Source organism: Bubalus bubalis, chromosome 15 (genome assembly GCF_019923935.1).
Source record: "Bubalus bubalis isolate 160015118507 breed Murrah chromosome 15, NDDB_SH_1, whole genome shotgun sequence".
NCBI classification, from domain to species: domain Eukaryota; kingdom Metazoa; phylum Chordata; class Mammalia; order Artiodactyla; family Bovidae; genus Bubalus; species Bubalus bubalis.
Genome location: NC_059171.1, coordinates 47,799,520 through 47,819,968, shown reverse-complemented (window position 1 = coordinate 47,819,968; position 20,449 = coordinate 47,799,520). Strand labels below are relative to the sequence as shown.

General features: G+C 41.4%; 1 protein-coding gene across 1 annotated transcript in view; it reads right to left on the bottom strand.

Annotated features, from left to right (window-relative positions):
- LACTB2 (lactamase beta 2) overlaps nt 1-20,237 on the bottom strand; it is a 32,685-nt gene extending 12,448 nt beyond the window's left edge. Inside the window, exons 1-3 of the mRNA XM_006080466.4 lie at nt 20,026-20,237; nt 14,233-14,396; nt 7,914-8,040 (exon numbers count right to left, since the gene is read on the bottom strand). Of these exons, the coding sequence (XP_006080528.1) occupies nt 7,914-8,040; nt 14,233-14,396; nt 20,026-20,147 (413 nt within the window). The 5' untranslated portion in view covers nt 20,148-20,237. The remainder of the gene's footprint in view (nt 1-7,913; nt 8,041-14,232; nt 14,397-20,025) is intronic.
- Between the last annotated feature and the right edge of the window lie 212 nt (nt 20,238-20,449).

The window sequence follows — 20,449 nt, the reverse complement described above, 5'->3', positions numbered from 1 at the left end:
CATAAATAAGAGAAGTGGGAAAACCAACTCTGATTTTTTTGAGTGGGAAATTAATTAAAAAAAAAAAAAAACTAAATGGTAAAGTCAAGATGCAGCAAAGGATCAAACAAAATTTGTTACTGTCACTGCTCCACCCTCTTTCATTTTTTCTCCCTAGAGGTGTCCATTTTCGCCCCTTTGGCTAATTATGTATGTCATGTGCCTGAATTTTTTTTTGAGTGTGTGTGTGTCTGTCTGGCCTAAAAAAGCTACCTACCGAAGGTAATTCTGCATTCCTCTCTGCTTCAAGACCTTGAAAAGCCTACCTAATGGTCTAATAAACATATTTTCAAGTTTGGTTTTTAGATTCTAGCAAGTTATGATGAGTAAACCTTCTGGACTTCCTAGGTGGCGCTAGTGGTAAAGAATCTGCCTGCCAAGGCAAGAGACATGAGACTTGGGTTCAATCCCTGAGTCAGGAAGATCCCCTAAAGGAGGGCATGGCAACCCACTCCAGTATTCTTGCCTGGAGAATCCCATGGACAGAGGAGCCTGGCGGGCTACACTCTGTAGGTTTGCAAAGAGTTGGACACGATTGAAATGACTGAGCATGCATATGCAGGTAAACTTTTTTTAAATAAAATAAGTTAGATTACATTACTTTTTAAAGTCCGAAGTGAAGTGAAGTCGTTCAGTCATGTCCGACTCTTTGCAACCCCATGAACTGTAGCCTACCAGGATCCCCTATCCATGGGATTTTCTAGGCTAATCTAGAATTAAAAAGAGAATCTATAAAAAATATATAAACAAGTTTAAATTATATGTCTTATTTAAGCTTAACTCACAGGACCATATTACTAGTAAGCAACAATGAAGCTTCACTAACAAGATGTGTAACTATTAGCAACTAAAGGCTCAGTATTTTTATGGACTACCTCTAACAAACATTTAAAAGTCAGACAGTTTCACTGTAATCTATGCCAGAGCATAGGTAAAGAAGGAAAACTTACGACTGCCAAACCTGATAAGGCTGCACAAAAAGAAAATTAACTACCCAATCTCATTAATGAATATTATTATAAAAATTTTAACCAAAATATTAGGTTGGCCAAAAGTTCATTTGGGTTTTCCCCATAAGCTGGCATGAAAATACTTGAATGACCTTTTTGGTCAGCCCAATATTAACAAACAGAATGCAAAAGCAAATTTAAAAATAACATAGTGATCAAATAAAGTTTATAAAAAATGCAAGGGTGTTTCAATATTATAAGATCCCTGATAATAATAATAAAACTATGGAGAAAACTAATAAGACCACTGCCCTAGACACTGCAAAGATGACAAAATTCAAATCGTAACAGTATTTAAGAAAATTGACACTACTCTAATGACATTAATGATAAATTAATAATAATTAGATGTCAACAAAGGAGCCCAAAATGCAGTACTTGGGTGCAATCTCAAAAATGACAGAATGATCTCTTTTCGTTTCCAAGGCAAACCATTCAATATCACAGTAATCCAAGTCTATACCCCGACCAGTAACGCTGAAGAAGCTGAAGCTGAATGGTTCTATGAAGACCTACAAGACCTTCTAAGACTAACACCCAAAAAAGATATCCTCTTAATTAAAGGAGACTGGAATGCAAAAGTAGGAAGTCAAGAGATACCTGTATAACAGGCAAGTTTGGCCTTAGAGTACAAAACGAAGCAGGTCAAAGGCTAACAGAGTTCTGCCAAGAGAATGAACTGGTCATAGCAAACACCCTCCTCCAACAACACAAGAGACGACTCTACACATGGACATCACCAGATGGTCAATACCAAAATCAGACTGATTATATTCTTTGCAGCCAAAAGATGGAGGAGCTCTATAGAGTCAGCAAAAACAAGACCAGAAGCTTACTGTGGCTCAGATCATGAACTCCTTATTGCCAAATTCAGACTTAAATTGAAGAAAGTAGGGAAAACCACTAGACCATTCAGGTATGGCCTAAATCAAATCCCTTACGATTATACAGTGGAAGTGACAAATAGATTCAAGGAATCAGATCTGATAGACAGAGTGCCTGAAGAACTATGGGAGGAAGTTCCTGACATTGTACAGGAGGCAGTGATCAAGACCATCCCCAAGGAAAAGAAATGCAAAAAGGAAAAATGGTTGTCTGAGGAGGCCTTACAAATAGCTGAGAAAAGAAGAGAAGCTAAAGGCAAAGGAGAAAAGGAGAGATATACCTATTTAAATGCAGCATTCCAAAGAATAGCAAGGAGAGATAACAAAGCCTTCCTCAGTGATCAATGCAAAGAAATAGAGGAAAACAATAGACTAGGAGAGACTAGAGATCTCTTCAAGAAAATAAGAGCTACCAAGGGAACATTTCATGCAAAGATGGGCACAATAAAGAACAGCAATGGTATGGACCTAACAGAAGCAGAAGATATTAAGAAGAGGTGGCAAGAATACACAGAAGAACTATACAAAAAAGTTGTCATGACCCAGATAATGACGATGGTGTGATCATTCACTTAGAGCCAGACATCCTGGAATGTGAAGTCAAATGGGCCTTAGGAAGCATCACTATGAACAAAGCTAGTGGAGGTAATGGAATTGCAGTTGAGCTATTTATTTCAAATCCTAAAAGATGATGCTGTTAAAGTGCTGCACTCAATATGCCAACAAATCTGGAAAACTCAGCAGTGGCCACAAGACTGGAAAAGGTCAGTTTTCATTCCAAACCCAAAGAAAGGCCATGCCAAAGAATGTTCAAACTACTGCACAATTGCACTCATCTCACATGCTAGCAAAATAATGCTCAAAATTCTCCAAGCCAGACTTCAACAGTACGTGAACCGTGAACTTCCAGATGTTCAAGCTGGATTTAGAAAAGGCAGAGGAACCAGAGATCAAATTGCCAACATCTGTTGGATCACTGAAAAAGCAAAAGAGTTTCAGAAAAACATCTATTTCTGCTTTATTGACTATGTCAAAACCTTTAACTGTGTGGATCACAACAAACTGTGGAAAATTCTTAAAGAGATGGGGAGGGAGGAGGGTTCAGGATGGGGAACACAGGTATACCTGTGGCGGATTCATTTTGATATTTGGCGAAACTAATATTGTAAAGTTTAAAAATAAAATAAAAATTAAAAAAAAAAAAGAGAGATCACCTTACCTGCCTCCTGAGAAATTTGTATACAGGTCAAGAAGCAAAAGTTAGAACTGGATGTGAAACAATAGGCTGGTTTCAAATCGGAAAACGAGTACGTCAAGGCTGTATATTGTCACCTTGCTTATTTAACTAACATGCAGAGTACATCATGCGAAATGCCAGGCTGGATGCAGCACACGCTGGAATCAAGATTGCAGGGAGAAACATCAATAACCTCAGATACACAGATGACACCACCCTTATGGCAGAAAGCGAAGAAGAACTAAAGAGCCTCTTGATGAAAGTGAAAGAGGAGAGTGAAAGAATTGGCTTAAAACTCAACATTCAGAAAACGAAGATCATGGCATCTGGTCCTATCACTTCATGGGAAATAGATGGGCTAACAATGGAAACAGTGAGAGACTTTACTTTTTTGGGCTCCAGAATCACTGCAGATGGTGATCGCAGCCATGAAATTAAAAGACTCTTGCTCCTTGGAAGAAAAGCTATGACCAATCTAGACAGCATATTAAAAAGCAGAGACATTATTTTACCAAAAAGGTCCATCTAGTCAAAGCCATGGTTTTTCCAGTAGTTATGTATGGATGTGAGAGTTGGACTGTAAAGAAAGCTGAGCACCGAAGAATTGATGCTTTTGAACTGTGGTGTTGGAGAAGACTCTTGAGAGTCCCTTGGACTGCAAGGAGATCCAACCAGTCAATCCTAAAGGAAATCAGTCCTGAATATTCATTGGAAGGGCTGATGCTGAAACTCTAATACTTTGATCACCTGATGTGAAGAACCAACTCACTGGAAAAGACCCTGATGCTGGGAAAGATTGAAGGCAGGAGGAGAAGGGAATGACAGAGGATGAGATGATTGGATGGCATCACTGACTTGATGGACATGAGTTTGAGTAAGCTCTGGGAGTTGGTGATAGACAGGGAAGTCTGACATTTTGCAGTCCATGGGGTGGCAAAGAGTCGGATACGGCTGAGCGACTGAACTGACTGACTGAGATGATACCACTCTAATGGCTGAAAATAAGGAGGAACAAAGAGCCTCTTGATGAGAGTTTGAGAGGAGAGTGAAAAAGCTGGTTTAAAACTCAACATTCAAAGAACTAAGATCATGGCATCCAGTCCCATCACTTCACGGCTAATGATGGGGAAAAGTGGAAACAATGGCAGAATTTATTTCCTTGGGTTCCAAAATCACTGTGGGCAGTGACCACAGCCCTGAAACGGAAAGACACTTCCTCCCTCGAAGAAAAGCTATGACAAATCCAGACAGTGTACTAAAAAGAAGAGACATCACTTTGCCAACAAAGGTCTGTACAGTCAAAGCTGTAGTTTTTCCAGTAGTCCTGTACGGATATGAGAGTTGGACCATAAAGAAGGCTGAGTGCTGTGACAAATTGATACTTTTGAACTGTGGTGCTGGGGAAGACTCTTGAGAGTCCCTTAGACAATAAGGAGATCAAATCAGTCAATCCTAAAGGAAATCAATTCTGAATATTCATTAGAAGGACTGATGCTGAAGCTGAAAGCTCCAATATTTTGGCGACTTGACGTGAAGAGTCAACTGACTGGAAAAGACCTTGAGGCTAAGAAAGATTGAAGGTAGAAGGAGAAGGGGGCAACAGAGGGTGAGATGGTTGGGTGGCATCACCGACTCAATGTACATGAGTTGAGCAAACTGTGGGAGATAGTGAAAGACAAGGAAGCCTGGCGTGCTACAGTCCATGGGTTGCACAGAGTCAGACATGACTTAGCCACTGAACAAGAAGAAAACAGAAATGAGTATAACTTAGAATGATTTCTCCCTTACCAAAAAAAAAAAAAAAAATCAAATCCTTATGAAAAATTCTGCTAAAAATGTAATAGATATAAGGTACAAGAACATAAGCTACTAGTGTAAGCGGAGCAGTTACTTTTGAGAGGCATTAAGAACTGACATTAAGAACTATTATGCTTTTATAGTTTCTAAGTATATGTTTTATATATTGCAAACAGTTACATTTTTATAGTCGCACCAATGTCAAGTAATTAAAGAGATGTTAGAAATCATCTCTGGTCCGATTAAACCTGCTGCAACCTGTTAATGAAAGTATTCATGTTATATGAAAATGATTCCAGTAGGTATATTTCTAGCAAATATAAAAATATGTGAAGACAGTCTACAGAATGGGAAAACATTTGCAAACCATATATCTGATAAGGAGTTAACATCCAAAATACATAAGGAACTCAAAAAACTCAACAGCAAAAAAAAATCCAATTAAAAAAATGACCAAAAACTTGAATAGACATTTTTCCAAAGAAGACAGATGAAAGACCAACAGGGACATGAAAACTGTTCAGCATTATTGGTCATTGGGGAAATCCAGATTAAAATCAAAATAAGATGTCACCTCATGCCCGTCAGAATGGCCATCAACAACAACACAAGAGATACGTAGTGCTGTTGTGTGTGTGGAGAAAAGGAAACGCTTGTGCATTATTGGCAGGACTGTAAATTGATACAGCCACTACAGAAAACAAGATGGAGAACTCTCGAAAATTAAAAATAGAACTACATATCACCAGCAATTCTACTCTCAGGAATAGATGCTCAGGAAATGAAAACACTAACTTCAAAAATATCTGTAGCCTAATGTTCACAGCAGTGTTATTTACAATAGCCAAAACATGGAAACAACCTAAGTGGCCACTGATGGATGAATGGATGAGAAAGCTGTGAAACACACACACATATACACACAATGCAGTCTTATTCAGCCATAACAAATGAGGAAATCCTACCATTTGGGACAACGTACATGGACCTTGAAGGCGTTATGCTAAGTAAAATAAGTCAGACAGAGAAAGACACATACAACATGATCTCACTTATATGTGGAATCTTAAAAAAAAAGAACCCACCAAACTCACAGAAAAAGAGATCAGGCATGCAGTTACCAGAGGTGGAGGGTGAGAGGAGGGAGAAATGGAGGAAAGGTAGTTAAAGCTACAAATTTCCAATTATAAGATAAGTCCAAGGCATACAGTGTACAACAAGGTGACTAAACACTGCTGTATGATCTATAAAAAAGCTGTTAGGAGAATAAATCCTGAGTTCTCATCACAAGGAGAAAATTGTTCTTTTTTTTTTTTTATTCTTCTTTCATTTCTTTTTATCTATATGAGATGATGGATGTTTACTGAACCATAATACATGTAAATCAAACCACCATGATAGTGTCGGTGTGTATCATATCTTACAGACAATCCTATGAATAATCACAATAAAATGCATTTATGAACAGACCCTGTGGTTTTTTTAATTGAGAAAGACTCATTTGGAAAACCATTCTTTTCAGAGTCTGCAAATTGCCTTTTCTGTCAATGTGCTTGCAATGCCTCCTTCTCCACCTGCTGGGTTGAGGGAGGTGAGCATGGCGACCTTGAAAGCAAGGACTGAGGGTAATGGAATCACAAGATGGAAGGAGCTTGAAACCTCACTTGCAGGAGGGCCCCTCACTAATCACTACCCACTTTTGGATGTTCTGTGACTGAGAAGTAAACTTCTTCCATGTTTTAGCCATTACCCATTTCTGGATTGGTTGACCACAGCAACTAGAATTAACTAATATTAATTAGTGAAGCTAAGGAGTTGATTATGTGAGGTACTTACGTACAAAAAAACCTTAAATTTAGTATGTGCTATGACAAAACAATAAAGGTTATAGGAAAAGTTAGGAGAAGGAGCAATGAATTTTGCCCAGAAAGGGTTCTTAAACTAAGTACTGGGTGGATTAGGTTTGAAGAATGAACAGATAAGAATCTGTCAGGGAGACAAGTTGAAGAGAAGGGGTGATGCCTGGTACAGGGGATGGTACGAGCCAAGCCATGGATGCACAGAATGTCCTTGTAACTGTGCCTATGAGGGCAGAGATGACAGCGAAGACCAGGAACCTGTGGGGCCAGACTGTGACACATCAGGGGAACAAACATTATCTTGTGTGCAGGGAGCACTATTCCATGTTCCAGGTGACACGGGGTACGAAGGGTTAGATTAGGAAGACAGGAAGATTGAGTAAGAGGTAGTGGTTGTACACATGGTGAAAAAGAGGCTGCACTGCCAAATATTTCTGAGGTTAAAAACTAACCCGATTAAATGTAGCAGGCGAGGGTGGGGAGGGGAGAAGGAGGAACAATAAGAGTGAAGAGGAGTCAGCTTCTATCTTAGCAAAAAAAAAAATTTCTATAAAGTACTAAGAAAAGTAACTATTTTGAAGTCGGAAAGCAAGTACAGTTTGGGGGGGAGAGAAAACCAGAATTAGTTCAGCTTTAAAGTTGAATCTGAAATACCCTTTCAAATCCCTCAGACAGGTCTCAGGAGAGATGAGTCTGGCCTGAAATGTGTTTACTCTAGGGATGGGTCAGCCTTTGGAAGTGAGAGCATGAGAGAGCTCTGAATTTACCTAATGGGATGATCCCTAAATCACCCTAGCAGGAAGCTACTCCATTTTTTAAAATTTAAATTTGATTTATTAAAAAAGGTCCTCAATTAATTCAAATAAACAATTTTAGAAAGGTAGACTGAGTGAAAAGTCTTTTCCTCTGCTTATCAAGCAACCTGTTGTCTCTTCCCAGAGAAACCAATGTCAGCACATCTTCTGTATCCTTCCTGAGGTATCTTCACTCAGACAAGCAAATGTGATGAAATCTCCCTTCTCCCACTTTTGTAACACATAGGCGTAGATCCCCACCCTGCTTCCCCAGCTCACGGACACTGACTTACCTTAGTGTGGCACCTTCAGTCTTAATTATATCTCCATCTTTCACATAAACATACTGTTGCTCTCCGTTGCCTATAATTTCTTTTCTCTCAGGATTCCGTGGGAGTTTTTTAACGCAATAGGTAGTGTCTAGTCACAAAACATGTAAAATATATGAAGTCACATTTTAAGTGATAATTCAGCCTTTTACAAGATCAACTTCCATAGAGCCACAAACACTTGAGTAAATTAACAGTAAGAGGCAACAGAAATTGGGATGAATTACAGCAGCATACCTCTGAGATGGTAACTATTTTTTCCCACCTTAACAAAGAGATTTTTATTCTATCATACCCTTTCAGATCTACATAAAAGCCTTTGTGTTTTTCTAGTCATTCTTATTTTTATACAAAATTTGGAAATAGCACTTCACAGTCAAAGCTAGCTTTGAGATCAAGATGGGTACTGAATACTGTATAGCACCAGGAACTCTACTCAAAGCTCTGTAATAATCTATACGGGGAAAGAATCTGAAAAAGAATAGATATATATGTGTGTGTGTGTGTATATATATATATATATATATATTTATGTCTGTCTATCTATCTATAAGATCCCCTGGAGAAGGAAATGGCAATCCACTCCAGTATTCTTGCCTGAAGAATCCCATGGACAGCGGAGCCTGTGGAGGTGGGGGGTGGTGCTACAGTCCATTGGGTTACAAAGAGTGGGACACGAATGCATGCATAAGTGAATTACCTTGCTGTACACCTGAGACTAACACAACATTGTAAATCAACTATACTCTGATAAAAAATAAAAATTTAAAAGAAAATGGGTGTTTAAGGAGCAGCAGTACAGAACCCAGGAACTTTTTTCTATCTAAGTGTCTGTTGCTGCTAAGTCACTTCAGTTGTGTCTGACTCTGTGCGACCCCATAGATGGCAGCTCACCAGGCTCCTCTGTCCACAGGATTCTCTAGGCAAGAATACTGGAGTGGGTTGCTGTTTCCTTCTCTAATTTAAGTGCCTAACAAAGTAAAAGAGATATGGCATCATGGCAGAACTTAATACAATTCAGGTAACAATAACCTCCATGTCAAATGGAGGATCACACAGGGAACTTGGCAACAGTATTAATATTTTCCTGGGTTAGATGCTGAACATAAGGTTCCTTCTGTGAATGCTGAAAGGAAGCCCCAAACTCAGGGCTGAGATATGAAAACATTAAAATCAATGTAAACCACAGTACCCTCCCTGACACAAAGACAATCAATTACTTAACCAATCAACACCTGAGTGGGCAATCATATAACCAGTATATCACGTATAGTGAATACAAGCACCATGATCCCAAAGTGCTTAAAAACTGCCATAGTTGGGGAAATAAAACACAAACAGGCAATAATTAGAGGACTACACTCAGGCCTATTTTATGGATATACTAAATGGACAATGCAGCTAACAAAAGCAACAAGTGTTTAGAGAAAGGAGCGACAGTTAGGAAGGGGTTCGTAGACACGACAGAACTTGAGGTGTGACTTACAGGATGAGTAGGATGGGAAAAGGTTCAGAGAAAGACTTGTGGGGAATGGTGCTAGTAAAGGCAGAGAAACAAGGATGAGCTCTGTGCATGTGCCAAACGTGATGCTGCCTACTTGTCTAAAGCAAAACACTGGCTGGGAAATGTGGAGGGAAAGTGGGGTAAGTGAGACGAGCTCAGATCATGGAGGGCCTTAAAGTGCCCTTCACAGAACAGAAGGATTTAAACTTCACTGTATGTGGCTATGGAGAAGGCAATGGAAACCCACTCCAGTACTCTTGCCTAGAAAATCCCATGGATGGAGGAGCCTGGTGGGCCGCAGTCCATGGGGTCGCTAAGAGTTGGGCATGACTGAGCGGTTTCACTTTCACTTTTCCCTTTCATGCACTGGAGAAGGAAATGGCAACCCACTCCAGTGTTCTTGCCTGGAGAATCCCAGGGACAGAGGAGCGTGGTGGGCTGCCGTCTATGGGGTCGCACAGAGTCGTACACGACTGAAGCAACTTAGCAGCAGCAGTATGTGGCTACTGTACACTCTTTAGTAAGAAAATGAAATAGTGTTAGCAGGTAGATAAGTATGATGGCTGTAGGCATGGAGACTGCAGGGGGAGAGATCACAAAGATGGGGGTTGGTGGGGGGGTGGGGTGGGGGTGACTGCAATAAACCCGCTGAAAGATAGTGAGCATCAGGGCTAGGGTGGCATCAGTGGAAATAAGGAAGGAGAAAAAAACATTCTGAGGAAAATTGACAAAGGATAGAAATCTGGCTGGTAGGGAGGAGAAAGAAATACCATAAATATAATAAAAAGAAAATAAAACAACAGCAACTAGACCTTCCCTCTTCTCAGCTCCAAACTCCATTACTTTGCATCTTAAGAGGCAGAGGCAAAAAACAGTATGTCATGCTGGGAACTGACATTACACAATAAGGCTGTCTTCATTCTAGAGTGAGATAGTGAGGCTTTTTTGTTTTTATTTTGTAATCTACACAATTTTGCCTTTCAGTGAAGCAGTGGAGATAGTTTATCTCTAGTTATGAGATCTTTGGCAGACGACCCCTCTAAAAAAACTCATAACTATCTCAAAATTACAAAACAAATGTCATATGATAAAATAAGTCTGTATCATAATGTGCCAATTTGAAAACACATATCCTATTCACAACAGCAAACTATACAGGCAAGATGAAGACAGGCATGCTGAAAGCAACCATATTATTATTGAGATGGAATTCACATACTATAAATTCGACCCTTTTGAAATGTGCAACTCACTATTGTTGTTAGGTTTGTTTGTTTGTTTTAAAGTATATTCAAAGAACTACACAGCATAAGCACTATAAAATTTTAGAATGTTTTCAAATCCTTGTACTCAATGGTATTCACTCCTTCTTCTTTCCTTCTCCCTGCTCTTGGCAACAACTTATCTACTTTCTGTCTCCATCACATAATTATTTAAACAGGAGGAAACCCTCAGTCATTTGTTAAGGTTTATGGATTATAACAACATTGTTGATGCTAATTATTTAAGCTGATACAAACATGTGATATTGCTCATGTATAATACTTTCTAATAAAAACACATTCTAATTGAAAAGCAGGAAGCAACTGTTTGACTCCTAAGACTTGGATGTTAAACACATGGCAAAGGCCCAACCTCAGCTGCAAAATAATAATTATCAGATAACAAAATATATTTTATAAGATTTACCCCAAACCAAACCAAAACACTCAGACAGCCCGAGGCCATCTAGTTCTCATGTCTGGTAAAATTCTGGTTCCCTGTAAGCCACTGCTAAGTCGATTCAGTCGTGTCCGACTCTGTGCGACCCCATAGACGGCAGCTTAGCAGGCTCCCCTGTCCCTGGGATTCTCCAGGCAAGAACACTGGAGTAGGTTGCCATTTCCTTCTCCAATGCATGAAAGTGAAAAGTGAAAGTGAAGTCGCTCAGTAAGTGTCCAACTCTTCATGACCCCATGGACTGCAGCCTACCAGGCTCCTCCATCCATGGGATTTTCCAGGCAAGAGTACTGGAGTGGGGTGCCATTGCCTTCTCCGCACTCTCAAGCAGGACCATCTAAATACCAACACAGCAGGCTCTGCTGCTGCTAAGTCACTTCAGTCATGTCCGACTCTGTGCGACCCCATAGACAGCAGCCCACCAGGCTCCCCCACCCCTGGGATTCTCCAGGCAAGAACACTGGAGTGGGTTGCCATTTCCTTCTCCAATGCATGAAAGCGAAAAGTGAAAGTGAAGTCGCTCAGTCGTGTCCGACTCTTTGCGACCCTATGGACTGTAGCCTACCAGGCTTCTCTGTCCATGGGATTTTCCAGGCAAGAGTACTGGAGTGGGTTGCCATTTTCTAGGAGTTCCCAAATCACATACTCATTGTATTTTACATTTTGTAAGCAGTCTGCTTAAGAGGCAGTCTTCCCTGGTGGCTCAGATGGTGAAGAATCTGCCAAGAATGCGAGAGACCCAGGTTTGATCCCTGGGTTGGGAAGATCTCCTGAGGTAGGGCATGGCAACCCACTCCAATATTATTGCCTGGAGAATTCCCATGGACAGAGGAGCCTGGTGGGCTGTAGTCCATGGGGTCATAAAAAGTCGGGCACAACTGAGCGATTAACTTATCTTCCCATAAAAATCTTATAAATGGCATTCATAATTTTGGTGTGTCCTGTTAGAAACATAGGTTATTAGCACTGTAAAGTAGCTGAAAATTTTCTGCCATGCTAACAGTTAAACAAAATTATAAAAAAATTTAAATAATTAAAATATGGAACAAAAAAAGTGAAATGGAACAAAAATGATAGTGATTAGCAATTGAGAGAATGAAGAAATGTATGGAACTTTGGGGAGGAGACCCTGAAAGTTACCTCTGAACAACTGTAGTGCTGAGCAACTCAAGGTCTGCGTGTAGCTGGTCAGGTTTCCACAGAGTTCAGAATGAAACACAAGCCACGTCTCAAACAAGCACTAAAGTTTTTGTGGATATAAAGCTGTGTCAAATTTCTCCTTTTAAATCAACATAATAGTTAATTTATTAAATAAATATTATTTTGTAGGGAACTCAAACCTATTTTCATGTTTAATTTGAAGAAAGTGGGTCAGATGGCCATCAATAGGTGAATGGATACACACAGATGGTGGTATATTCCTGCCATGAGTTACCATTTGGCAATAAGAAAGGGACAAATTACTGACGCATGAAACACAGGTGAATCTCAGAAACAAGATGTGGTGTGAGAGAAGCCAGACAAAGAGTGGTTCTGTATTCTTCCATCACAGGAAACTTCAACACACACACAAAACCAACCTACGGCGAAAGGAAGCAGATGTGTGGCTGCTGAGGGCGGAAGGGGAGTCACTGCAAACGACCTTTGGCAGATCTTTTTGGGGTGTTGGGAGAATTATCTTGACTGGAGTGGTCACATCAGTGTTTACCAAACTCTACACTTCAAATGGGTCCATTTTATGTATGTGAATTCAAGCTCAATAAAGCTGATTCATGAAGGAGAAAAAGGGGGCCATAAATATTTTAATTCATCACCTTGACCCTCACGTTAAAAGAACTGACCAGAGATAATTAAGGGTCCTCAGTATAGTTTTTTAATTTGCAAAATTTAACGATGGATAAGAGAAAGAAAGGCGAGGACACATCTGACTAAGAAAGAATAATTTACTGCAGTGGACAGTCCCCTTGGATTGGAAGAAAGGAAGTGAGCAGTAAGACAGTCAGGTTAGACAGGTTTTCACAATCAGCATCCTGGTGATATTGGTGCTGGGCCTGAGAATATCTTGGTGTCCCAATTAGTCTCAAGGCCTAAAAAGATAGTAATACAAATACTACTAGTTGAATGCTACGTGCATCCCTTGTGTGAATGAACTTTCTCAACTTCCTTGTCTTTCCAGTGCCTTGGACAGGCCAAGCACAGTCCTGTTACAGTATCTCTGGCCCTGTAATGCCCTCAGCCAGGTAAGCCCTGCTCTCAGACACTGTACGGCTCACTGCCTCTCCCTCCACCCTGGATATCTCTGCCACCGCCCCCCTCGGCTTTACCCTTTCTCCCCTTGCTTTCGTGTCGTCGCTTTACTTTTCTTTGTAGTACCTGTCACCATCTGATCTATGATTCATTTACCATTTACCTTCCCTGTGAGAATAAAGCTCCATGTTTTGTTCACTGCTAGGTTCCTTATGTCAAGAATAGTACCTGCATATAGCAGTCACTCCAGTGTTTGGGAAAGGAATGGATGGATGGATGAAACTATGTGTGTGATGGTGGGATGAGGGAATGAGAAAGATGGTGAAGGGTCAGTACGTAAGAGGTTTCAAGGACAGAGAATTACCAATATGACACCCCTTCCCCAGTAGTTCAGTTTATCACGGTGATTGCCTTATGCTCTGGAAGACATATGGGTAAGAACACACCCACCTCACAGTACTCAGGCCACGTGATGGGCACAGTGCCGGGCACACAGTAAACATTCAACAGTAGCTGCTTGGTATTTAATCTGAAATAGTAAGTGTCAAACAAACTAAATTGAAACTGACCTTTGTTACCGGGCAATGGGGAAAAATACCAGGTAAAAGAGATCAGAGGTAGAAAATAGGACTTTTCTTTCCTTCTTTGTTAAAACTGGGGCTAGTTTTCAAGTTACAGTAGTTTCTGAAAGTACCATTTAATTATGGGGTATTCAGTAAATGGTTTACTAGCTTACTTAGCTCTGTTAACTGAATTAAATGATCCTGAAAACACAGTTTTCTTCAATGAGCTTAATGAATATTTTCTGTTTACCATTATTGATGCCTTTACAAATATCTCCTATGCCTCCAGTATGATCACGGTGCCAATGGGTCACTATGATTTCCTGGATGGCTGTGTTAAATTCCGTCAGAGCCTGCTTTAAACAGCTGATATATTCTGGGATTGATGGTTCTCCAGTGTCGATGAGGATCCTCCTGAAAATTAAATAGAAGATAATCACACAATCAGAACACATAGTATCAATATATTTCTCATGTAGATAATTTACAGTACTTGTAAGAAACTGCATAAATTGCCTTGCTTCCAAAGTGCTTGAAAACCAGATGCACATAAGCTTAACTATAATCATCTCACCTTAAGATTCTTTGAAAAAACTTAAAGCTAAATGTGAGTCTCAACAAGGAATAGCAATGATATTGAACACTTACATAGCATTTAAAAGAAATAAAAATAAAGCACAGTTTTAAGGATCGTACATGTTTTTACAACTGTATTCCTTGTAACAAACTCTGAAGGTAGGCTTTTCATTATTATATCCAGAAATTAAGTAACTGGCCCAAAGTTACTTTGCAAAGAAATGGCAGAACCAACATTCAAGCCCAGGTATTCTGATGCCAGAATATGCATTTTTATTCACTCTGCTCTCGAGATTTTTTACAGCATCCTCAAATGTCTGAGCAATAGGGAAGAAGCTGATTCAGTGGTTTGCCTAAGGAAATCTAGTCTTCTGCACTATATACAAAATGAAGTACTGGGGTTTCCGTATGTGAAAGTGAGGGCAGCAGGGGAGCAAGGGGTGGGGGTGGGGGATGTTTGAGCTGTTTCCTTCCTTTACTCAGACAACTTACTTTTTCTGCTTGTGGTTCTGAACCCTCCTTCTGCTTTGTTTGCCCTTCCTCCCTGTTTTATCAACCTGAATAGTCACTGGAAGGATTGATGCTGAAGCTCCAATACTTTGGCACCTGATGCAAAGAGTGGACTCAATGGAAAAGACCCTGATGCTGGGGAAGATTGAGGGCAGGAGAAGGGAGCAACACATGATGAGATGGTTGCATGGCATCATCGACTCCACGGACATGAGTTTGAGCAAACTCCAGGAAGATGGTGAAGGAGAGGGAAGCCTGGCGTGCTGTAGTCCACAGGGTTGCAAAGTCAGACACGACTGAGTGACAGAACAGCACTGTTTCATAGGGGCAACAGTCTTTCTCTCTGAAGTTCTTTTGAAGAAATAATGGCGATATTTTCCTCCTCCAATTCACCAACTTCTTAAATTCATGCTGTTTCACAAGAATCCCTCCCAAGTTGAGGCTGGGGGAGACAGGATTCATCTTGATGAAAAGTCTCAGTTATTCATTTGTGCATTAATTCCTCAATAACTGTTTATGAATGATCTACTATGTGCTATGCTTTTCTTGTTGTTTTTTACATTTTTTTTTTAACATCAAAAATGTGCTATACTTGTCTTGCAAGGCAAAAACCCATCTTACCCTGGAAAAACAACCTGAGTTTATATATTAATGATATGTCTTCTGTGACTTCTGATGTTGACTGAATTGCCACACTGGAAACTTCTCCTGACAGTGATGACTGGATTAAAACCTTTAATTATACTATCCTAGACTTACTCTTGGCATCCCACTCCAGTACTCTTGCCCGGAAAATCCCATGGATGGAGGAGCCTGGTAGGCTGCAGTCCATGCGGTTGCTAAGAGTCGGATACAACTGAGCAACTTCCCTTTCACCTTTCACTTTCATGCACTGGAGAAGGAAATGGCAACCAACCCACTCAAGTGTTCTTGCCTGGAGAGTCCCAGGGACAGGGGAGCCTGGTGGGCTGCCGTCTCTGGGGTCGCACAGAGTCGGATACGACTGAAGCGACTTAGCAGCAGCAGCAGATTTACTCTTCACTGGTCACATCAAATAATAAATTATATATTCATTTTGGGAGCTATCTGATGATTTATGGTATCTACAAGTCTCTAAGAGAAAACAAAGCTATTGTTACGTGTGTATTTTTTCTGCCAAGTTCATAGGACACCCTTAATACACTACATGAAACACTGCAGGCACTTAGGCACTTTTCTACTATGAATGAATGAAATCTTTCTTTTTTCTGTTTTAATCAAATCCCATTTAAAACAGTAAGAAATACTATGTCTCCAAAAATTAAAAAAAATACCAGAGTGTTTTATTAAAGCACAACTTAATCAAGACTAAGTTGTATTAATACTTTACAAACAGGACCTCATTTTATTAAGCATCCTGCAAGGAAAAAAGGAAGTTTCACTTTTCACCTACATATAACAATGTCTCTTGAAATGTCACTTTGAAGTTCCTCCAAGGACTAGGGCCTGTTTCCTCATCCTTTGAGTATGGATGTACACTGGGTTTTCCTATGGCCAATGGACTGACATGAAAGTGATTGTAAGCCTTCGCCTCTAGGTCTTTACATACTTCCTCTCATTCCACTGTTGCTGCTGCTGCTGCTAAGTCGCTTCAGTCATGTCCGACTCTGTGCGACCCCATAGACGGCAGCCCACCAGGCTCCCCCGTCCCTGGGATTCTCCAGGCAAGAACACTGGAGTGGGTTGCCATTTCCTTCTCCAATGCATGAAAGTGAAAGTTAAGTCGCTCAGTCGTGTCCAACTCCTAGCGACCCCATGGACTACAGCCCACCAGGCCCCTCCATCCATGGGATTTTCCAGGCACGAGTACTGGAGTGGGGTTGCCATTGCTCATTCCACTGGAACCCTGCAATCAGCCAGTGAATACATTAGGCTAGCCTGCTGCAGGATAAGTGACCAAAACACAAAAATAAAAACCATAACACTACTACTTTGGCTATGTGGGGAAGAATGGATTGAACAGGGACAAAAGTAGATGCAGACAGGCCAGTGAGAGACTACTTTAAAAGCCTAAGCAAGAGTTGTACTGGCTTGGACAGGTTAACAGCAGTGGAAATGTTGAGATCTTTATAATGGCTTGGATATGTGTGTGCAGGAAGCAGAGAAAAGTGGTCAAGGAGGGTACTTAAGTACTTAACTTGATTATATATGCGGATGGTTCTGTTTACCAAGATTCAGACAACTGGAGGAAGACAGGCAGTTTTGAGTGGATTTGAGGTATCCAATTAGAGATTTAAAAAAGCAGTTGGCTACCCTTGTCTGAAGATGAAACCTGGATTTGTCTACAATGGAGCTATAAATTTGGGAGTTACTAATGAATACAACAGGTGAAGCCCAGGAAGTAGTCAAAATCCCCTGGGTAGAGAATACAACAATGAGAACAGAAGAAACAGGAGGACTGTCTCCTGAGGAACTCAAAAGCTTAAAATATCTGGTAAAGAAGATGATTCTATAAGGGAGATTGCTAGAGAGTAGAATAGCTAGAGGGGTGAGAGCAAACCAGGAGAAGGCCGTGTCAATAAATCAGGGAGTGGTCCACAGCATCAACTGATACTGAAGTTCAAATAAGATGGGAATGGTAAAATGCCACTGGGTTTAGTGATACAGGAGCCACCAGTGATCTTAGTGGAATAGATGGATCTCATTTATCAGGATCACCTGGACCCAATTACTATTCATTTCTAGCCACCTAACATCTACTTGATACAGCAGAGCAGCAGCACCTGCACATTAACTTATCATAGCTCGGAGGCATGGGCTCAACATCATCTCTCTCGCTCTCATATTCCACTGGCCATTCATAGTAGTCTAAGTAGTGGACATCAAAGACGGTGAATCTGTTCTTCTCTCAATCGGCTTCAGGTTCCTCACGTCTTTTAGCACCAGCACTTTGCCACGCTGAGTGTGATTCCAGTGTTTAAAGATACAGTATGGATTTTTCATACAACATCGAACCCAACCCCCGCCAACTTCTTCATCTGGTTTTGAAACAGAACCAGCCATCTGTTTCATCGCTGGAGGAAAAACAGGCTGTGCTGAACTTATTGAGAGACAGTACACTGATCTCTTATGTTGTGTTTTCCTGAGAGACTTCCCAGAATAATTTTGACTATATGCAATTTTAATCTTAGGTACTGACTTTAGAACTCATTTAAGATGACACTGAAATGCTAAGAGCATACCTATGGACTGACTTCCTGGGGTGAGTGAGTCTAAGCCAACCCCGACTCTATGCTAGATATCAGGTAATTTTTTTTTCTGCTTAATTTTCTGTTTGCCTAGACCCCGGAGGCAGCTTAAAGGTCTGACTCTATGTCATTTATCCTGGACTCAACTTTTTGCTTTCTGCTAGATGGTCAATACTTCCAGATTCTCTAAGCTGCTGTTTCTAAAATTGTGATTTACCAGAAAAAAGCAAATACAGTGGATACTTCAAATGAAAACCCAATAAACTATACTTATTAAATAAACTGTTTAGTAATCAGCTATATTTTACTAATTGTAACACATCTAGTTCATGGCAAATAGATGGGAAAACAATGGAAACAGCGAGAGACTATATTTTTTGGGGCTCCAAAATCACTGCAGATGGTGACTGCAGCCATGAAATTAAAAGACACTTGCTCCTTGGAAGAAAGCTATGACCAACCGAGACAGCACATTAAAAAGCAGAAACATTACTTTGCCAACAAAGGTCTAGTCAAAGCTATGGTTTTTCCAGTAGTCATGTAAGGATGTGAGAGTTGGACCATGAAGAAAGCTGAGCACCAAATAACTGTTGCTTTTCAACTGTGGTGTTAGAGAAGACTCTTGAGAGTCCCTTGGACAGCAAGGCGATCAAACCAGTCAATCCTAAAGGAAATCGATCCTGAATACTCATTGGAACGACTGATGCTGAAGCTCCAATACTTTGGCTACCTGATGTGAAGAACAGACTCATTGGAAGAGACCCTGACGTTGGGAAAGATTGAAGGCGGGAGGAGAAGGGAACGACAGAGGATGAGATGGTTGGATGGGATCACTGACACGATGGACATGAGTTGGTGATGGACAGGGAAGCCTGGCGTGCTGCAGTCCATGGGGTCACAGAGAGTTGGCCACGACTGAGTGACTAAATTTAACTGATGAACACGTCCAGACTGAATAATTAAATTCTGCGCTCAAGGTAAACTATATCTTATTTTCAATTTTTATTATCTAGAGTAAGGACTACACAAAGATTGCTCAATGCACTTACGGTGCACTAAATGGCATGTCACCGTTTCTGCATGAGACCACTAAAACAGAATGCGTCTGAACAAGATAAAAATCTTGGAACTACAGACAGGTTATTCCATTCGCAGAATAATTTAAAATTGTTAAAAATATTTAAATTAAGGCCACACAACAGTAACAAGAAACGAAGTTAGCTCTTCTTTCCCCAAGCTAGCTAGCTTTTTCCCAGACTCGAGCAATTTGAAGCAAGGAAATCCTGCTGTCCGCTATCGAGTTAAGACAAAAGGCCTTAATACAACCACTCGCTTTTGCGAACGGAAGTCAAACTCAGGGACAAACACCAGTGAAAGTCAGGTGAGGAAAGTAAACGCGTTCTTGGATTCTTAACTCCAAGCGATCCTAGTGTCTCAACAGCTTAAACAACCTCACTCTGGCTTTCAAAATCAAACAAAGTAAATTGGGTCTCGAAAACAGGAAACATACCCATTTTTCCTTAGCCATTTGTAAGTTAAGACAGTTGACTACCCCGGGAGGAAGTGATTTAGGGGAGGGGGTGTCCGAATCGGGGTGGGCTGGGGCAGGACCCCACGGCGCAGGCTGCGGGCGCACAGCTTCTCCGCCCGCCGCGAGCAGTCCCCGCAGCCCCAGCTCCGTGCGTTCCGCAGGCCGGTATGTATGATGGCGAGGGTGGAGAAACGTTTACCTGGGGCCGGTCCCCACCAGGTAGGTGTTGGTGCCCTGCAGGGTCATGGGACCCGGGTTACAGCCCAGGACGCGAATCACCCGACTGGACAGCCGTTCTATGCGCTGCAAGGTGGCAGCCATCTCCTCGTCTGCCGCTCGCCGCCACAGAGCAGGCGGGACCGCCCAAGCGCGGAACCAGCAACAAGGCCGGGGGCGGGGCCGGCGGTCACCTGACACCGCGCGAGTGGAGTGGGGCGTGGACCCGTAGTTGTGCCGGGGGCGGGGACAGAGGTCACGTGGTGCAGCACGAGCGACGTGGGAGGGCCGGGGAAATCAGCCCCGGTGCCGTGGGCGGTGCCGGAGATCACGTGTTGACGCGCGAGCCCAGCGGGTGGGGGAGTTGCTGATGTGCGGTGAGGCGGGGCCAGCGGCACGTGACTCTG